Genomic DNA, 19,118 nt, shown 5'->3' with positions numbered 1-19,118 from the left:
CTTCCTCCTTCATGGTACTCTTGATGACAGCTCCCAAAGTCATTTCACTCCCTCCTTCCAGCCCTCAAATCCAGAAACACTGCAGTGGACCTTAGCTGGGGTTCCAAGTTCATCCCAGTGGTTTTTAACCAAAGGCCTCAGTTTCTGGGCATTAGGACTAAGTCTTTGGGTACAGTGGTTTAGCTAAGAATTCAGTCCCTTGTCTAAGAGCAGCTGATTTGCTTTATGATAACCAGAAAAACAAAAACAAAACAAAACACATAATTCATTGATCCTGGGCATCCTTTATTTTTTTGCATAGGCATAAATTACAGTCTGGAGAGGTTTTTTTGTTTTGTTTTGTTTAAAAAAGAACCAACAGTGCAGCATTTGTAACAAGAGAGCACAAAACAAGCCCTGAGGGCAGGGATGTGCAGGTTGTGGCTTCACCAGAACACCTAAGAGGGCTTCTGCTTGCCCCTGCCTGGCAGCTCCCCTTGGCCCTTCCCATAGGCCAGAACCAAGCCCCTCTCAGAGGCCAGGAACTGGGAACTGAGTAACAGCTGGTGCCCCGCAGAATGGGGCTAGGAATCAAGCCTGTAGCTTTTCAGTTTAAAAAAACAAAAAATAAAAACTGACCTTGAGAATTCTATATATAATACAGCAGGGCCATTCAGTCTGAAAGCCTCTTCCTCCTCCCCACACAAGGTAACTTCTGCCAGCCTCCCTCCCAGCCCCTACCCAACTGCCCCCACAGAGAAGGGATCTAAGCAAGAGCTGAAAGCCCAAGGGAGCTGCTTTAGAGTGGGCAGGGCCCTCACTAGATGGGAGTGGGCTAGTGTAGCCTCTCCACCTGACACCTTGAACCACACCGTGGCTATTGGCACTAGACCAGGAGAACTCCCCAAGGTCATTTTCCCTCTCTTCGAGGCTACCCTGATGGAATGGCCCCAAAGACAGCCTAGGTCCTCCCCTGGGGGAATGGAAACCTTGCTCTGAAGCACAGGCAGGATACAGCAGGAATGAAGTACAAAGTAGACCCTCACCCCACATCAGGAGAAAAAGCAATGGTCCCCGGCACTGGGGATCCAGGTTGGCACAGACAGCAGTACTCAGAGGCACACAGGACCTGGTACCCTCCAGGATACAAGAAACCTCAGGGACCCTGTGGGCCAGGGTATCTGCCAGAGATAGTTCCTGCTGTATAGTGCTGAGCACTGTCCTAAAAGGCCACAAGACCCCCCAGCTCACCTCCCTGGGGCTCTGGCTTATTGTGCACATGGCTTTGGCATCTACCAGAAGCTCCCTGCTGCCAGTCCCTCCACCAAATAGTCTCACTTCCTGACTCCCAGACCTCTAAAGTATGCTACATATATACACCCTGGCAGGCGCCTAGCTCTAGAGGGAGGACTAAGAGAGGCATGGGAGCCTGTTGGCAACCTCAAGCTGCTTGGTTATGCAGGGAATCCTACACATGCTGCCTCTTCGTTCTTGCTCCTGAAGTCAGCGCTATCAAGCATTTGCGGGCAGTGGTGGGGGTGCTGTACACCTACTCTCAGAGCAGGGGTAGATGCTGGGAAGGGTGGGCCTCCCAGGCGGCTAGCAGCAGGCACAAGGTCTTAAAGGGCTAGTGAGCAGGCTCTCCATGCACCCGGAAGCGGTAGATGCACGTGTATTCAGGGTGGCCCCAGTTGGTCAGGATCCGAAGCTCCACGACTTGATATGTGGCCATCTTGGAGGCCTAAGTGGAGAAGAAGGGTTCAATGTCACTGGGTCCCTTGACATGTCACCAACAGAAGGGGCTAGGGGGGCCAGATGTCTTCCTCTGGAGGCTCAAAAAAAAAACCACAGTTCTAAAGTTTATATTTCCTGGAACAAAGTTTCCAGGCCAAAGGCCCTGGGGGACTTCAGGGTTCTAGGGGCCACTACCCATGAGCCCCTTGGACCGTATGTGAACAGTCTGAGTACCAAGGACCAGCACAGTTCATCCGAGACTGACGAGTTCATTCCCAGTCATGGTTAGCATTACCATGCATAGAACTTTCATAGGAGGCTTGTGGACAGGGTTTGCTTTTTGCTGGTGTGTGTCTAGCCTAAAAGCCATAGTGTTATAAGGCTGAAGAGCTAGCCCAGCAGTTAAGAACACTGGCTCTTCCATATGATTCAGGTTCAATTCCCAGCACACATATGGCAGCTTCTAATTGTAACTCTAGTTATAGGGTATCCAACACCCTCTTCTGACCTCCTATGGCACTAAGCAAGCAGATGGTGCATATATATATGTGTGTGTGTGTGTGTGTGTGTGTGTGTGTAAAATACTTATACACAGATACAGAAAAAAACAACCAACGAAAACAAAACAACCAAGGAATTAAAATGAACTGAGTTCCATCCCTAGCACCAGAATCTGCCTCTATCAAGCGTAGAAGATTGGATGCCCGCTTATTGTAGGCCGCTACACACTGATCGTCCTGAACATCTGTCATAGTCACATCCTTGTCACAACCCTTTAGTAAAACTCACTTCCACAGAGCCCCTGTTCAGGAAGCCCCTTAATGCTGTCATCTCTGCCATTGACAGGAGAGTCAATCTCTGCCCTATATCCTGAACTGAGGCAGGATGGGAAGAGATCTCTGAGCCCTGTACCTGGCAGTGCAAGTACTGGGAGATGGCTGCTGTTGATGGGGTGGGGGTGGGGGTTGAGGTTCCACCCCATGAGCTCACAATCCTGTACCTGGAAATAGAAGGTCTGGATGGGATCTCCATCCTGGTCATAGGCGAACGTGCCAAGAAGTGTCCCTTCCTGCTGCAGGTCTTCATCAAAGCCCTGTAACAAAGCATATAGGAGTGGGGAGGAGTCGGGGGCCACTCCAGGCTTACACCTGGTGTCTTCACTGCAGCTTCAGACAGCCGAGCCAAAGGGCTAGGTCTCACCCTGGCTCTCTTCTTCAAATGCACTAACCCCCTCACTGCCAGAGCCACCTTAGGTGATTCTCAGCAAAGACACCCCCTCTGCCCCCACACAGACCAGGTACTCACAAAGATGGCAAAGTCCTTGGGAGCACTGGAGATAGTGCTGTTGGGTGACAAGGCCTTAGGCACATGTTCTAAGGTGACAGCTGTGGGGCGGATACGAGCAGAGAGGCGGACCACAGCAAAGCCCTGAGGCCCCTGGAAGGCCCAGCAGTTGCCTGGGTGCACATCTGGCTGGAGGAGGTGAAAGGCATGTCAGATAAGGGGCTTTAAACCAGGTCTGGCTGACTGAGGGGCATCCATCCCCTACTGTGTTCAGAGTGCACTGGACCCTCACTGAGTGCCCACCTGGAGAATGACTCGCGGTGACTGTGAGTGGTACCACAAGGGGATGCCGAAGAGGCTGAGGAGGGCCGTCTTTGTCTCATAAGTCTCGGAACACCGAGTACTGATAACACTGGCTCCTGTCCCGGGAGAGAAAGTTTCTTTAAACTCTCAGTGGAGAGGCCCAATAAGCTCCTGGTTCCAGGATTGAAGAGCTGTTGCCTGTCTCCTCACAGAACATGGAGATAAGGACCTTAAACCCAGCCCTTAGCTCTAACCTAAATTCACAAGGCCTCTCCAAGCCAGGCCTCTCAGTGCCAGGCCTCTCAGTGCCTCATGGCTTCCCTCAGCCATCCCTGGCCTTGGATGGGAGCTCCGGTTGGGTGTCCGATACTGGCCTCGAGCCCTGTTTGCTTAGCACTGTGCTGCCTGGCAGACTTGAAGCCTAGCCATTGTAAGAACCAAGATAAGGCCAAGTGGTGAAGGCAGGACACACACCTCCTGATTCCAGGGCGTAGTCTACCATTCCAATACGGTCCTCGCTGTAGCGCTGCAGGGCTTGCTTGACGATCTGGTGCACTTGCTGAAACATGTCCCCAGGAGATAGGTGTGATGTGAATGGGGCACAGACACTGCATGCACACCCATAACTGACCCTGCTAGACGGGCACAGTGGTACCCAAACAGGTCTTGTACACCTCCACCACCCACACCTGGCCCAGAACATACACCCAAACCTCTAACCAGAGGGTCCATCACTTATGTCCTAGAACATATGAGGAGCTGGCAGCATAGGACTGTTCAGGTCTACAGCTTCCGGGGAAGAAAGCAGTGTGCGGGGAGGGTAGTCATCCTTACCTCCTCTGTCACCCCGACCACGCCTTCTTTCTGCAGTGTCCGTCCCAGAGAAGCTGCAGCCTCCCTGGCTGACTTGCCCTGCATCTCAGCCATGCTGGCAAGGATCTTGCTCTCCAGCTCCTGCAGCTGAGCATGCAGCTCATCTCTCTGCAGGAGTCCGCTACGGGCACCCCTATCTTGGAGAAGGAACTGACTGACCCAGTCAGGGAACTGGGATTCCACCTAGGGACAAAGGCAGTGTCACTGAGAAGCTTGCAGGAAGGGCAGGGGCTGCTATGGCAGGGCTGGTGGGCTGTCACTCAGGGAGGCAGCAGAGCTGGAGGGGAAGGAGATCCTGGGAGAAAGGTTATAGAGGTCAGGGACTACCTTCTAGGGAAGACTGGCTAAGAATGGCAAACATTTTCCCCAGAGTCCAGATCTGCACCAGTTCAGGTGTGCACGTGCCTCCAGGACAGACCAAGGATACTGCCTCCACCTCCGCCCCCAGGCGGGTGGTTGCAGACAACAGGCTAAGGACCCCGCCCCCAGGTGGGTGGTCTCAGACAATAGACTAAGGATACTGCCCAAACTGACAGACCCCGCCCCTAGGTAGGTGGTCTCAGACAACAGACTAAGGATACTGCCCAAGCTGACAGACCCCGCCCCCAGGTGGGTGTTTCCCAGAGGGTAGGATGTTCCACAGGGCTCTGGGTAATTCCAACTCACATCAGCCCTGGCAGCCTGGATCTTCTGTGGCAGCAGTCCCACTTCATCTGCCACCGAGTTCTGCCTCAGAGTCAGGGCAGCCAGCTCTTGCCGCAGGCTGGCCAGCTGGGCTTCCAACCGTCCCAGCTCCTTCTGCGAGCTCTCCTGGAAGGCCTCCTGGGTCATCCTAACCCCAGAGGGAGGCAAGTAAGGTAAGGCCATGTTGAGGAAGGAAGAGGACCCCCTGACTGACTCCTGTCATAAAGTGTGTGCCTGTCACTCACTTCGTGTGTGAAGAAGTCTGACAGGAGAACACGGCACAGGAGCTGGGGAACTAGCTTGCCTGTCTCAGAGCTAATTCTGTTCTGATTCCCTCTAAGCTTGGAGCACACAATTCACAGTGCTGCGGCCTCCCCTGCCTTCACGGCTTGGCCATAAGAACATAAGGCACATAGAAGAGACCAGCCCACAAGCTCCAGTTTCTCTGCAGTGCCTGGCCCTGCCACCCCTCATCCTTACCAATCTTCCCTGGACCTTAGAGGCTGCCGGCAGGGTCCTAAGCTAAGTTTCTGCCAGCCTTCCCCAAGGGACCAGGCAGAGCCCTAATGGTGACAGAACTGGCCTTGGCCATGGCAGCTATTACCTTTGCCACTCTGTCTTTAGCTGCTGGACACGAGCCTCAGACTCCTGGGAGCAGGAAGAAGAACAAAGACAAAAAATAAATGAAGAGTTCAGCTGTGGGCATAGCTCAGGTGGCAGAGTGATCACTTAGCTTGTAGAATACACAGGATTCTTCATTTCTGAGGACCTGTCCTGTATGGGGGTCTTTGCTTAATCCCATCCCTTCCTTGGGGCCTCCCAGCCCTTTCAGCAGAGATCAAACCAGTTGAAGCTCTGTGACCTCACCAGACTCATTTCCACCTAGGTAAGTTTATGTTCACTGAGCACAGACACACCAGCACAGCTACCTCCCTTGCCCCATGCACACACATCCCCAGCGGTCACTGTGGAACATCCATGCGAGACACGTTCAGCCCCTAGAGAAGCAACAAGACCACTCCCCTTCTGTGCAATATCCCAGCAGTATCCATGGAGGACCTGAGTGGTGAGATCCTCAGCGCAGGCCTACACGCCTAGCCCACTGACCTGAGAGGCCTGGACAATCTTCTTGAAGAGGTCTTCCGAGTCTTGGTGATGCTCTGCCCTCAGGGCTGCCAATTCTTCCTGGCAGATACAGGGAAGAAACTGGCTTTTGTGTTTGCTTTGTTTTAGACAGTCTCTCTCTATGTAGCCCTGGCTCTCCTGGAACTCTGGTATGTAGACCAGGCTGGTCTCAAACTCAAGAGATTCACCTGCCTCTGCCTCCTGAGTGATGGGATTAAAGGTGTGCACCATCGTGCCCTGAGAGACTAAGGTTTGACAGCTGCCCTTGGAGGAACACTTGTGACTGGAAGCTAACGGGGCTCATTCTTGGACTTTTCACTCCAGGTTTCAGCCCCTGGCCTTATGCTACAAGGCTGAAATATAAGGGGTACCACCTGGTGTCTAACACTTCACTGGTGTCAGGCACTATGCTGGGCACTCCCACCATGGAAGATGGATCATCCCCATCCTGACAGGGTACCTGGCAAGTGATGCTATATTACACACAACTGTCTCCCTCATGCTCTGTGGGGCTTCCTACACCCAACATGTGCACTTTCAGGGTTTTCTATGGCCTCATCCTCAGGGGATGTGCAGTCCCACACCCTGGCAATGCTGTTCCCTCACCTGGATACGAGCCACCGTCTCCCTGCGCAAGTCCTCTTTCAAGGCAGCCTCACGGCGGTTCACCAACCCCTCCAGGAGAGACAGGGTATCCTCATGGCTCAAGCCACTGCTGCCTCCATGGCCAGTAGCCCCCTGCCGCAGCTCCAGGCGTTCCAGCCGCATGGCCTCCTTCTGCCAGTTGGAGGAAAACTCAGCAGCAAGAGCTTCCAGACGCCGCTCCAGGGAGTGCACCCGGGAGAGAACCCGCTGCTCAGCCTGGTGGGGCCAGAGGGAAAGAACAGAGGTTGGGGGGGCCAGGGGAGCCCACCACAAGGCTTCCTGGAAATGGCCACTGAGACAGCTGGCAGAAAGAGGAGAATTCGAGGGGCTCCTGACTCAGCCCAGTTGGGACATGGCAACGAGGCATAGTAGTGCACACCTTTAGTCCCAGCACTTGTAAAGCAGAGAGAGGCAGGCGGACATATGTGGGTTCAAGGCCAGCTTGGTCTACAGAGTGAGTTCCAGGACAGCCAGAAATATCTAATGAGACTCTGCTTAAAAAAAACAAAAACAAACAAAAAAGCAAAACCAGCTGGGGCATGGCTAGTAACTGCAGCACGTGCCAGGAGATACAGGACACACACTGCAGGAGCCAGGCCCAAAGCTCCCTAAACATAGTCCCCATCAGATCCCAATGTCCAATGTGGAGGGAAAGGTGGCTGGGGGACGGGGTCTGAATACAGGGACTAGCCAGGAAAATGTCATGAAGTTGCAGGATGGTCACAGGAACCCAGCTGGGCAGCCCATGTATGTGTATGTGTGTATATATATATATATATACACACACACACACACACACACACACACACACACACACACCATGAGCTGTATAAGGTTGGGAGGGGTAGCCTTTGGCCTTCCAGTGCTTTTGCTCTTCCATAGATAACTACATCAAGAAGGAATGGTTTAAAAGCTCTGCATTGTCCTCATTTAAATGAATGTCCTACAGAGATGTAGTAGCAGCCATTTAGATCAAGGGTGACACCCGATACTGTGTCATGAATTTTGAAAACAACGAAATCTTTGCCAAAAGAAATTACAAAATGCAATCTGACAACCAACCCTTAAAGGGTAAAGGACTTTGGGGCAGAGGTCTCTGTTCTTAGAAATTCTGTTTTAAATATATGCTCGCATGACTCGAAAGGTAGCAAGCACAGAATGCCACTCCCAGCCTGCCCGCCTCTCCCCCCCCCCCCCCCCCGCCCCTGCCATCACCTATTCAGACCCACTGTCTTCACTGCTGTCCACACACCCTGGCGGAAGCCAGGCCAAGCTCTGCTGCCTTTACTTCCCCTTTACACATGCAAAGTGGCCCAAGACTGAGCCGCTCCTTGTCACTTCAAAGATTAACGTTAAAAGGAGTTTGCAGATGACAGGAGATACCATCATTTTAAGAAATAAGATCATATTCATGAAAAGATCATATTCATGCTGGAATATTTGGCAAGGTTAACTTGGCAGGTACAAGCAAAATTCAAATCACTAGAGGACAAAGAGTTTTTTGGGGGGGATATTTGTTTTCTTTTCTGTTTTTTGTTTTGTTTTGATTTGTTTTTTTTTTTGTTTTGTTTTGTTTTGTTTTGCTTGCTTGTTTGCTTTTCGAGACAGGGTTTCTTGGTAGTTTGGAGCCTGTCCTGGAACTAGCTTTGTAGACTAGGTTGGCTTCAAACTCACAGAGCTCCACCTGCCCCTGCCTCTCGAGTGCTGGGATTAAAGGCGTGCATCACCACTGCCCAGCGTTTGTTTCCTTGGAAAAGGGTCTTACTCTTAGTCTACACTGAACTGTAGTTTACCATGTAGCCCAGGCTAACAGAAGATTCACAGTGATTCTCCTGCCTTATCCTCCCAAGTGCCAGGACTACAGATGTGAGCCACCATGCCCTGCTGAGACAAAGAGATTTGTGTGTGTGTGTATGCCATGCTCATGTGTGTATGCATGTGTGTGCACATGTATGTGAACGTGTACTAGCTTGTGCATCAGGGGAAGTCAGAAGTTGACATTAGATATATCATTTCAGCTGGTCTGATTGGCCAACAAGCCCTTGAGATCCACCTGACTCCACCACCACCCCCAGCACTAGGGTTATAGGTGTGTACTAGTCATACTGGGGATCTGAACTCAGGTCTGATACTCACGCAGCAAGTATGCTGTGCACTGAGCCAGCCCCCTAGCCCGGGACAGAGTTTTGAGTGCCCTGTATTTCTACTACATTCTGGTTATATGCCTACTTGGTTCACTTGTTACCACAACTGACTGCAGGCCCCTGAAGAGCACAGCCTGGGCCTGCCCCATCTTAAGACCTGAGCAGATTAGAAACTGGCCACCGTCTTTCACTCCTGTGTCTGCAGCCTCTGCAGAGTGGCTTCCCTCTCCTTGTCCCCCACTTCTTGAATCTGGTCTGTCCTTAATACTTGCTTCTCCAGGTCCTAGCTCATCTAGCTTGTTTTCCCCCTCCTAGAACACAGCTGAGCTGTTATGGGAGGAAGCCCAGGCTAGCCTGATAGGTGAACAAAGAGCACCTGGGGGCAGCTGTCCCCGTGAAGGCCCAGGCCAGGTGTCCCACCAGCACCACCTGTCCTGGTTCAGCCCAGAAGGGACCTCCAGACCCACAGCTACTACAAACTTGCAGTCTTAAGTCACAAGTTTAAGTTGAGAGAGGAGTGGGAGGTACCTTATGAGGATGTTACACACAGAAGCCGTGGCAATATGGAGAAATCACATTGAAAGGCAACAAAACCGTTTGCCAGCCCCTTCCTTCTGCTTTCTGAGCATATACATACCTTGAGTTGTGTTTAGGGGAAAGGGTTTTGTAGTTTTGTGGCTTTGTGTGAGCTGGGGTGCTCCCTGTAAAGGCAGGCTGGAGTTCACTCACCACCCTCAGCCCCGTGGACTCACCTGGGAGTGCAGGGAGGCATCTCTGGATTCCCACACCTCCGGTTGCCGCCTGCTCTCCTTTGCTGCCCACCAGGAAGCCAAGGTGGGCTGCAGTGTATGCAGCCCAAAGGGGTAAAAATACCAAGCACCTAGGCACAGGGAGAAAGTGCTGCTTAGAATCTGTCATGTGGCCTGTGTCACTCACTGTGAGTCCAGCTCTCCCAGGCATGGAAATGACCTCATGACCTCACAGTACACTCATGCTCACACCCCACACCCCACCCCCGGGTTCCTTCGCTCATTCTGCAGACAGTGAAACTCGTGTGAAAGCACCTTCCTTTACCAGCTCCAGATTTCTAGGGGTGGAGCCCAGCCCTAAGGTAGCCCTGGCCATCTCAGTGCGCAGTCCCCTGGGGAGCCTTGATAACAACCACCACTGGCTGCCCTGACCAGAAGAAAGGTTTAATGGCTCAAGTGGCCACTTGTGAGTGGGCTTAGCAGCTCCCCAGCTCCACAGGTTGCTGACACTGAGCATCACACAAGAGAACAAAGCATCCCAGGATCAGGGCCCAAGGCTGCAGCCACAGAGAAACAGAGAACCTGAAAAATGTCATTTTTGCCACTTAGTTATCAGCCTTGAGCAGGGAGGGGAAAAGAGTACCCACAATCAGTAGGTTGTGTAGACAACACTACAACACACTCCCTGAGCAGGTCTGGATCCTCTCCCCTGGCACCTCCACGAGCCCTGACTGTGACACCAGCTCTGTCAAACCCACGAGGAAATGGAGAAGCTCAGACAGAGCTGGGCTCAGCACCTGGGAAAGTGCCGGCAGGACAAGCACCACGCTGTCCTGAGTAATAAAATGGTTATTATTTTAAGGGTGATGCCCAGTTTCCACTAGGTATGAACAAGTTGTTCTTGTAACAGGAAACAAAAGGAAACTAACATTTGGAAAAATGCCTTCTTATTAATAAAAGTATGCTGGGCAGTGGTGGTAGTGGCCCTCCTTTAATCCCAGCACTCAGGAGTTCAAGGCCAGCCTGTTCTTCAGAGAGTTACAGGACAGCCAGGGCTACACAGATAAAAACCAACTCTTTACAAGTTCCTGCAGTCATTGAAAGGGAGCCTGGGACTACACAGCCAAATCACATGAAACCGGAAACTCAGTGAACTGTCCAATGAGAAGTGGAATACACAAGGCAAAGATGACAAGAAGGTCCTGTGACAGGCAGAATGGGGCAGAGCTACGGGTAAGCAGCTCTTCATGTCCCAGCCAGTTCTTTTTTCGCTGTTTCACGGCTTCTGGTTCAAGGCAGCCAAAGGTTTCACTTGATCTTGTAAAAACATTCCCCTTGCAAACAGACTCTGTCCTGATTTGGAATAGAGGGAAAATAGCTGCTCCTAATAATAGCTCAGAGTTCCTGCTGGCTACCCACAGAGTGGCTGTCCAGGGGCGTGCTCCTCCCAGAGACACCCTGGACCACAGCAAGAGCAAGGTCAGATGAGACACATCCCCTCAGCCCTGGGGTGCTCTCAGACAGGACAGCCTGGGACAGTAGGGTGGGGTTGGGGAAGTGGAAAAATTAGGCAGGTCTCTGCCAATGATCTTGCTCACCGGATTCCTGTTAGTGGAGCAACTGCCACACCTACCTCTGGATCACTGTTAGCCCAGCGACTGTCACACCTACCCCTGGAACACTGTTAGCCCAGCTTCTGTCACACCTACCCCTGGAGCACTGTTAGCCCAGCTTCTGTCACACCCACCTCTGGAGCACTGTTAGCCCAGCGACTGTCACACCTACCCCCTCCATCAGCCTCTATCTTCCCTTTCTTCCACCCCTGCTCACCATAGGTCAGACCAGTCAGGAGCAGCAGGAACAGAAGGAACCACAGAAAAGTCTTCAGGTTCAGTGAGAAGTGCCTGGACCTCGGGAGGGCAGAAGAAGGCAGACATCAGCATGTGGGATCTGGGCCTCCATGCTCCACTCAGTCCCTTGGGACTTTTCTAGAATTCTAAACTAGACTTAAAACAAGTACCCTTGAGCTTCCCATGGGATTAGGGCCAGACTAGTTCACTAGAACTGTACCTGTAGGTCCTAAGAGTAGGGAAATTTTGGCTCTATAAATTTTAAAACTTATTTTCAATTCCGTGTGTGTGTGTGTGTATATGTGCAGGCATATGTGCAGGTGAGTGTAGGTGCCCTCGGAGTCCAGAAGAGGATATTGTATCCCCTAGAAATAAGTTACAGGCTGTTATCAGCTACCATGTGGGTGCTAGGAATCGAACTCAGTTCTCTGGAAGAGCAGCCAGTGCTCTTAACCACTGAGCCATCTCTCCAGCCCCCCAACCCACCACACATGGATTTTTGAGACAGGGTCTTGATAGGTAGCCCAGGCTGACTTGGACTTCCCATGTAGTTCAGGCCGGCTTTAGACTCTCAGTTCTCCTGACTGATTCTTGATTCTCTCAGGTTCTTTGGTGACCATCCCTCTTTCCGGCAGCTCTTAGCCATACTCCATGACCTGGACTTGGCTAGAAGTGCTCTGACCTCCTGGTCTAGCCTTACTTCTCCGCCCAAAGGACACGACCTCTGTTCTGCTGGTTCGAGAACTTAGGGAATAACCAACCCCACAGCATCCTCAGACAATGCCTCTTCATGGCTTCTGACCATGAGCAGGCACTTCTGGAATGTAGCCTGTCGCAGGCCTAAGGAGTCAGGACTTTCTACCCCACTTTTGAATTAGTGCCTCAGAGTTTGCCACTGGGAGCAAAGCCACCCTTTCTCTGAGGACTGAAAGTGGCTGGGCTGGGTGGCCCTTGGTTCTTAGGAAGGACCCAGGTGAGCACGAATCTTGAGAGTTATTAACTAGGAAGAGAAACCTGCCTACACCAGAAGCTACCCTAGACTGAGTACCTACAGGGAACGGTGGGCCGCATTCAGGCTTGGATGCTCTATCAAGGCCTGTGGTACCAGGTCTTTCGGATTCATCATCAAGTCTGGAGTGTCACTCACCTGGTTAAGACGAAGACGTCCAGGAGGGAGGCAGCAGTCGTCAGGCGGTACCAGGTGGTGCCAACCCACCAGTAGAGAAGACCAAAGAGCCGGCCTGAAAGGTGGCCATTAAGCCTAAGCTTAGCCATACTTAGCACACTACGCTTTCCCCATCTTTGTGCTCCCCTGCCCACCCCTTGCCAGGCCCCATTTGTCCCACTCCACAGTGACCCCTTTCCAAGTCCACCAGCCCAGTCTTCCTATACCCCGACCTGTTCTGCAGCGGCTCCTGCTCAAACCTGCTAGGCCTTCCCCACAGCTCTTGGTTCTCAGCGATTATTCTACGACAAGCCCTCCCGACTCTGTAGCCTGGGTGCCCAAGCAGGAAGTGGCCTAGCACACAGCGAGTACCCACCTGGAAAAGTGACCAGGGCCCAGACAAATGAACCCGCTCGAGATGCTGCACTCCTTAACCCTGACCCTGAGCTGTGCTGGTTGGAGTCTGTGTAACCTGCAGGGAAGGGAAGGAGACGAACTCAGTGCCTCCCCATCACTGTGAACCCCAGATTTGGAATCTGACTTCTGTTTGAGCTAGAGTCTCTCATCCTCCGCCCAGAGTACCAGACTGGCCCGGCACACAGTAGCTCAAGGCATGTGTGTGAACTGATGAGATGGGGACTCCAACATCTTTTCCCGGCGCTGGGGACCGGACCTAGGACCTGTGCTTGCTAGGGCACTGTGCCTTGAGTCACGTCCACAGGCCCTGACGTTTTATTTCCCTTTCGCACCCCTCCTTGCTGACAATCTCTAGGTAGTCGCTTAGAACCAGACAAGGGATCACTCCTACATGTAACAGAAATTACTGAGTATTGACCATGCTTAAGTCCCAGGTTAAATTGCCCAAACACAGTAGCCACTCACAGACTAATGAAGGAGGATTCTACAGACACACAAAGTCCTAGGTGAGAGACTGCTAGGGGAAGGATGGAGAGTGTTGGTGCAGACACCCAGTAAGGTGTGTACATGTGTGAACACACACACACATACACACCATGAGAGAGAGAGAAAGAGAGAGAGAACTGCCCAAGGTTGCATGTTTGTTAGGCAAATTCTCTACCCCAATGCTCTGTCCCCAGCTCTCAGGGAAGCTATGGTGAGGTCATCGCATGCTGTCACCATGCCCCTTGTCCTCAGTCCCCCTCAGCCCTAGAATCCACTCACATGAGCTAATGAGGCAGCACCTACCTGCAAAGTCATCCTCTGAAGAGTAGCCTGAGGAAGAGCCGAAAAAGTCCTCTGAGACCTTGCTCTCAGTGGTGAGCCCATTGGCTTTGCTGCTCTCCGAGCCGCCTGTGCCTCTCCTCCTCCTTCCCCGCAGGTCCCCACCTGGCAGGGGACGGGGCTCTGTTGAGCTCCCACAGCCTCCACCTGGGGCTGAGGGGTGCTCTGAGAAGCATCCCGAGGAGGGCCTCTTGGGAACACTGAGAGGGAAGGAACTTGGAGACCAGGTTTCAGGAGGGGGTCTGGGGTACTCACTCCAGTATGGCTCACTGTGTAGACGGTCACTGTGTAGACGGTCATCCAGGAGGGCACTCCTGGCGAGGGACGCGGCCCGGGGGCTGCCTATGTAGGACTCCCGAACCACAGACTCGCTGTAGTAGGAGGTGTGAGAGTCAGAGGAGGGGCCCAGCTGTGGAGCTGGGGACAGGCGCTTCATGCTGCTCGATTTCCTCTTCAAAGTCCTGTGGGACAGCCATGAGGGGAGAGGCAGGGAAGTGAGCCCAGCCAGGCAGGGCAAGCCAACATCCCTGGCAGGCTCACTTTGTATGGGTGGGCCTTGTTGCCAGGAGACCAACAACCCATCTACTTCTGACTTCTCCCAGCACAGGTACTTCTCTGCTTCTAGTACCTATCACCGAATCTCACTAGAGACAGTGAGTTCATCAGTTAGAGACAGAGTGAGTCACCATTCAATTCGGGTTTCTCACTTCAAAGCCAAATGTTTGCCCATGCTTCCTAGTAGGACTAGGAGTTTCCACAACCTACTGAAAATCTGGACAAACCTGACCTGGCCTCCCAGACTTAACCAGAGCCTCAGGGTTAAGGCTCATGGCTGCAAGGAGGCAAGACGACAAGGCGCTGTAGCCCTGAGTCAAGGGCCAGCTCCTGAGCCCCTGCAGGTGGTGAAATGTGAGGTGTGGGCCTGGGGAAGGTGGCTGAACTGCCACACCCATCCACAGCAGACTTGCTTCTGTGGAGCCCAGCTTTGGTGTTTCCTGCCTGGCTTTTGTATGAAGCTGCCTCTCCCCACTTCCTGTTCACTAAACCCGAGGCTGGGTGGCCCCTGCTCACAGAGGGTGGAGAAGGCAGTATATCCTGGGTCCTGCCATCCTTGTAGGTGTGAAGAAAGGCAGAAGCCTCTGGATCAAACACAGGCATCGCCTCACCATCCACAACAGCGGCAAGGGAAGAGTCGCCCGCCCGGTCCCTACCTGAGAGGACTGTCTTTAAACAGGCTGCTCTGGCTTCCTGCCACGGAGCTCGCACCACTGCTGCTGCTGCCATCGTTGTCATCCTGGGAGTAGCGCGTGAGGCGCTGGCTTCGTCTTGACATGATGAGGCAGGGTAGGGACCCGTCTCCTGAAGGAAGACTTGGGGGAGACAGGACAACATATGAGGTGTAGGGCTCCGCCGAGGAGAGACATGGGTGCTACCTCACTGCCGAGGACAGATGTCCTGCACACCCAAGCAAAGCAGCCCTGTGATGTGAGGGTCTCTCTGTTCACCCCCGACTGCTGCCTGCCTTGGGATTTACTTAGGACTCAGGGTGCCTCTTCCGTGGCCCTTTTCACAAGGCTTCCCAGTTTATAGGCTGCTTGTCTTTATCCTCCTTGGCACTGAGCTCTGTGGGAGCCAGAACTGGGCCTGGCTCAACCTCTGAGTGCAGCAGAGACTAATACACACTTGACAGGGACTTTGATCACTGCTTCCCGGGGCGAACCCTCAAGCCCTTCCCACACCAGGACTTTATTCTCTCCCCACGATGTTCAGCCCCACACCCATTGCTCCCCTTCCTCTGGGCATGCTCTCCATTCCTTCCTTTTGGGGCCCCACATCCCGATTATAGAAGCCCTTCCCACCTGCATTATCATGGGGCTCATATCTGCAGCCTCCCAGCACACTGTGATGTGACATCTTGATGTGACAAGGACGATCATAAAGGACTACTGGCTGTCTGGTTCCTTTCCTACTCATTAATGATGGCCCTGGCCTAAGCAAGGTGGCCATCATCACACCCTTCTACAAGGGAGAAACCTGGGACACTGGCCTGTAGGTGAGAGCCAAGTCTCTTTCTGCTCAGACCTGAGAGACTGCAGGGCCTAGACAGCTGCATTCCATCGAAAGGTTTACAAGTTGGGAAGCGTTACAGCTTCATATAACACACAGTGGGAACGTAGCTGTAAGCTATGTGGTTGTGCAATGAATCTGTTAAGGAAGTAACGCAGAAGGTGGAGCTCTTGTGTAGTGTTGCAGTCAGTCTGGCCTACAGGACAGTTACAGTCACCCCATGGGATGGGGTGAAATTGATAAGAAGGCCAAGGTGAAAAGACCTGGCCAGTGACAGTCTTCCACCACGTGAGCGAAGGTAAACAAACCTTACAGCCCTGGAACCTGAGTTCAAATCTCGGATGACCAACACAGGCTTCTCAGAGCCTGGGTCAGAAGGAATTACACAAACATATATCCCAACAAGAGTTCCAGGTATTGGGGCTTTGTATATCGGGTATATCAGGACTCCTGATATTCCTGGCAGACACTGACCTCCCAATGGCGAGAAACACACCTAAACCCTGACCATAGAAACCAGAAGGTCAGGTTCATCCAGCTAGCAAGACAAGTAGCCTCCTGTCTGGGCTAACTGGCGTCTTCCCAGGTGGGATGCCCATCTGGCATCCTTCACTCTCTTTAGTGGTGTTGGTAAAGGGACCAACTGGTAGTAGCCAAAGCAGGAAGTTGGCCTGGGGCCTGGGTTGTATTTCAGTCCTTATAAGGTAGTTCCACCCATGGCTGCCACCCCCACCTGACAGCTACAGATACCCACACCCTCCTCTTAACCCCTGCCCTGCTGGAGTAGATGAAGCCTTTGCCAGAGGGAAAAACATTGCAACATGTTTAGACAGTGCCCACGCTGCTGTTGGCAAGAAGCTAAACGTTCTGAGGAGGTGGGAGGCAGGGTACTGAACACTTACAGTGTGCCACCTCCCAGCACTCCCAGAGCTGTGTGGCCCTGATCTCTATCTTTCATGCTGCATCCTGTTGTCGCAAAATAGTTTACCACAGCGGCCATCCAGGTTTCACAAGATGACAAAGGTCTACAGTGTGGGGAGTCACTAGGATAGACACTCCTCTACCTCACCATCAGTTACAAAACCTTCAAATAAAACATCCTTCCCCACTTCAGAACCCTCATTACAACAGAGACTTGGCCCCTATCTTGGGGAATCTTACAAGTGACATTTCCACTCCACTTCCCGTGAGACATGCAAAGTGCTCCAGGCGCTCTCCCCCTGTCCTGGCTTTCAGTCACACCCCTGCGCGGCGCACGATGGCTTTGTTTTGGTTTGGTTGGGTTAGGCTGTTTTGGAACTGAGCTAAATGGGCCTCTCTCTCTCTCCTCCCCCAGAGTTGTGACAGGCGGCGGTGGCGCAGGCTGAGAACTTCCAGTGCCAGGAATCGGTCAGTGGCACTGCCCTGGGCCGGTTTGGGGCGGCTGGGTTCTGGCTGTCCTCCACCCCGGAGGCTGCTGGGGAAGTCCCGCCTGGGGACAGCGCCCTCCCCGTGACTGCGATGCGTCAGGGCGCCGGCCCGCGAGTGGTCCGGGGCGTGCGCCGCGTAGGGGCTGGAGTAGTCCGGCCTGGCCGGACACGGAGGCGCAGGCCGGCGCTTCGGGTCGGACGGCGACTCGGGCCAGGCCGGCGCGAGGCTGCGGGAGGCGGGCCCACCCCGTCCCTTACCTTGCGTGGCTCTTCCTGCGTCGGGTCCCGCGGGCGGCGCCGCGCTCTGGTCCGAGCCGGGCCGGGGGCTGAGATGCAAGCGGAGCGAAGACGCGGGACAGCGCGGGGTCGGTAGGCGGACAATGCAGCCGACCGAGGCCCGCGCAGCGCGAGTGGGGCAGGGCGGCGCGCGCGTGGCCAAGTGTGTATGTGTGCGCCTGTCAGTCAACGCTGACAGCCTGCAACCCATTGGCCGGGCCCAGCCGGCCGGCCCCGCCCTCCGTCGCCGCCCATTGGCCGGTTTGAACACAAAGGCTCCGGCTCGACCCGCCCTCCGCGTGGGCCCTGGAATCCGCGCGTGGGAAGCGGGAGGGGAGTACGACCTCCAGGTTGTGAGACTTGAGTGTGCCCTCGCTCGCCCCTGCCCACGCGCGCCCGGCGCAGGGACCCTAAAGGCTTTAGGTGATGGCGCACACAGGATGTCCTGGAAATGACCCGAGGGAAGGGTGCGGGTGGAAGGTCCCTCCTCGCGCTTTAGAGTAGAGTGCGGGTGGTGTGGCTGACTTGTCGGGGCCAGCCGTGTATGCCCTTTTAAAGACTAGGGAACAGGTTCGTGGAGGTTTTCTATTTCTTTTGTAGAGCCACCCAGAGGTAAAGTTGAGATTAGAAAATTTCATTCTGTTTTCATTCTGAGGTTGAATTTGGGGTACCGACCCATCTTCCAAAACGCCCAGAGTTTCTTCTTTCTTTCCTTTTTTACTTTGTGTATTTTTCAAGACAAGATCTGTGCAATAGCCCTAGCTATCCTGGAACCCTGTAGACTAGTCTGGCCTCGAACTCACTGAGATCCTCCTGCTTCTGCTTCTTGAGTGCTGGGATGAAAGGCATGTGCTGCCATGCCCGCCATGCCCGCCATGCCCGCCATGCCCGCCATGCCCGCCATGCCCGCCATGCCCGCCATGCCCGCCATGCCCGCCATACCCGCCATGCCAGTCTGGTTCCACACATCCTCCCACTTTCCTCCCGCTAAAGTGAGTGCACGGCTCCAGGGACCTGTTCCCCCACCCCCACCCTAACCCAAAAAAGATACAGCAGATGCAGCTAGGGACAAAACACTTCTAAGGAAGATAAGATCCATCACTTTAAAGAGCCAAGAAAAAAAAATAGGACAAGAAATGATTAAATAACAAAAGCTGGTATAGGAAGGCAGTAGGCGACTGAGAAAACACAAAAACCCTTGTGTATTGATTCCACCTCCAGATGAAAGCAGACCCCCTTTTTAGATTTTCAATGTACTGTCTGGAAATGGGATGCTGCCTGCCCTTATGATATTATAACTGCTGGGAACTGACTCCTGCCGACTGGAAGAGATGCCACTGATTAGAAGCAACTCCTAAGCATGGGACAGACTCTCTCAACCCCCTGTTCTGTTTTCCTCTGCAGGTTTGGGCATTCAGGCATCATGACCATGGGCTGGCTGCAGGCAATCACTCCATGTGTTGTAGGCCTCCACACATTATTGGGTGCTAATCCTGGGTTCTAGGATAGGAACGGCCTTTCAGAAGTGATTAGGGATTTTTGGAGTGAGATGATCCTAGATTATCAGGGGCCTTGTGACAAGAATTGTT

The 19,118-nt window shown here is 53.3% G+C and overlaps 1 protein-coding gene across 2 annotated transcripts; it reads right to left on the bottom strand.

The window, feature by feature from the left end:
• Positions 1-264: 264 nt before the first annotated feature.
• Positions 265-17,696, bottom strand: Sun2 (Sad1 and UNC84 domain containing 2). Of its 2 annotated transcripts, none has more exons than XM_085678398.2 (18): positions 17,512-17,696; positions 14,989-15,147; positions 14,033-14,238; positions 13,742-13,882; positions 12,912-13,007; positions 12,518-12,611; positions 11,351-11,424; positions 9,524-9,651; positions 6,589-6,843; positions 5,965-6,042; positions 5,462-5,505; positions 4,840-5,005; positions 4,135-4,356; positions 3,775-3,859; positions 3,301-3,416; positions 3,019-3,186; positions 2,714-2,806; positions 265-1,720 (listed from the first exon to the last, which is right to left on the bottom strand). In XM_085678398.2, the coding sequence occupies exons 2-18, from the start codon at positions 15,108-15,110 to the stop codon at positions 1,607-1,609; spliced, it is 2,202 nt and encodes a 733-aa protein (XP_085534524.2). In that variant the 5' UTR covers positions 15,111-15,147; positions 17,512-17,696; the 3' UTR covers positions 265-1,606. The 2 variants fall into 2 exon arrangements, with proteins under 2 accessions (XP_085534524.2, XP_085534523.2); XM_085678397.2 differs by having other exon boundaries at positions 11,351-11,430; positions 17,512-17,695.
• Positions 17,697-19,118: the final 1,422 nt, after the last annotated feature.

This window comes from Myodes glareolus, chromosome 19 (assembly GCF_982192425.1).
Source record: "Myodes glareolus chromosome 19, mMyoGla1.1, whole genome shotgun sequence".
NCBI lineage: Eukaryota > Metazoa > Chordata > Mammalia > Rodentia > Cricetidae > Myodes > Myodes glareolus.
This window is presented reverse-complemented; position numbering and strand designations above follow the sequence as displayed.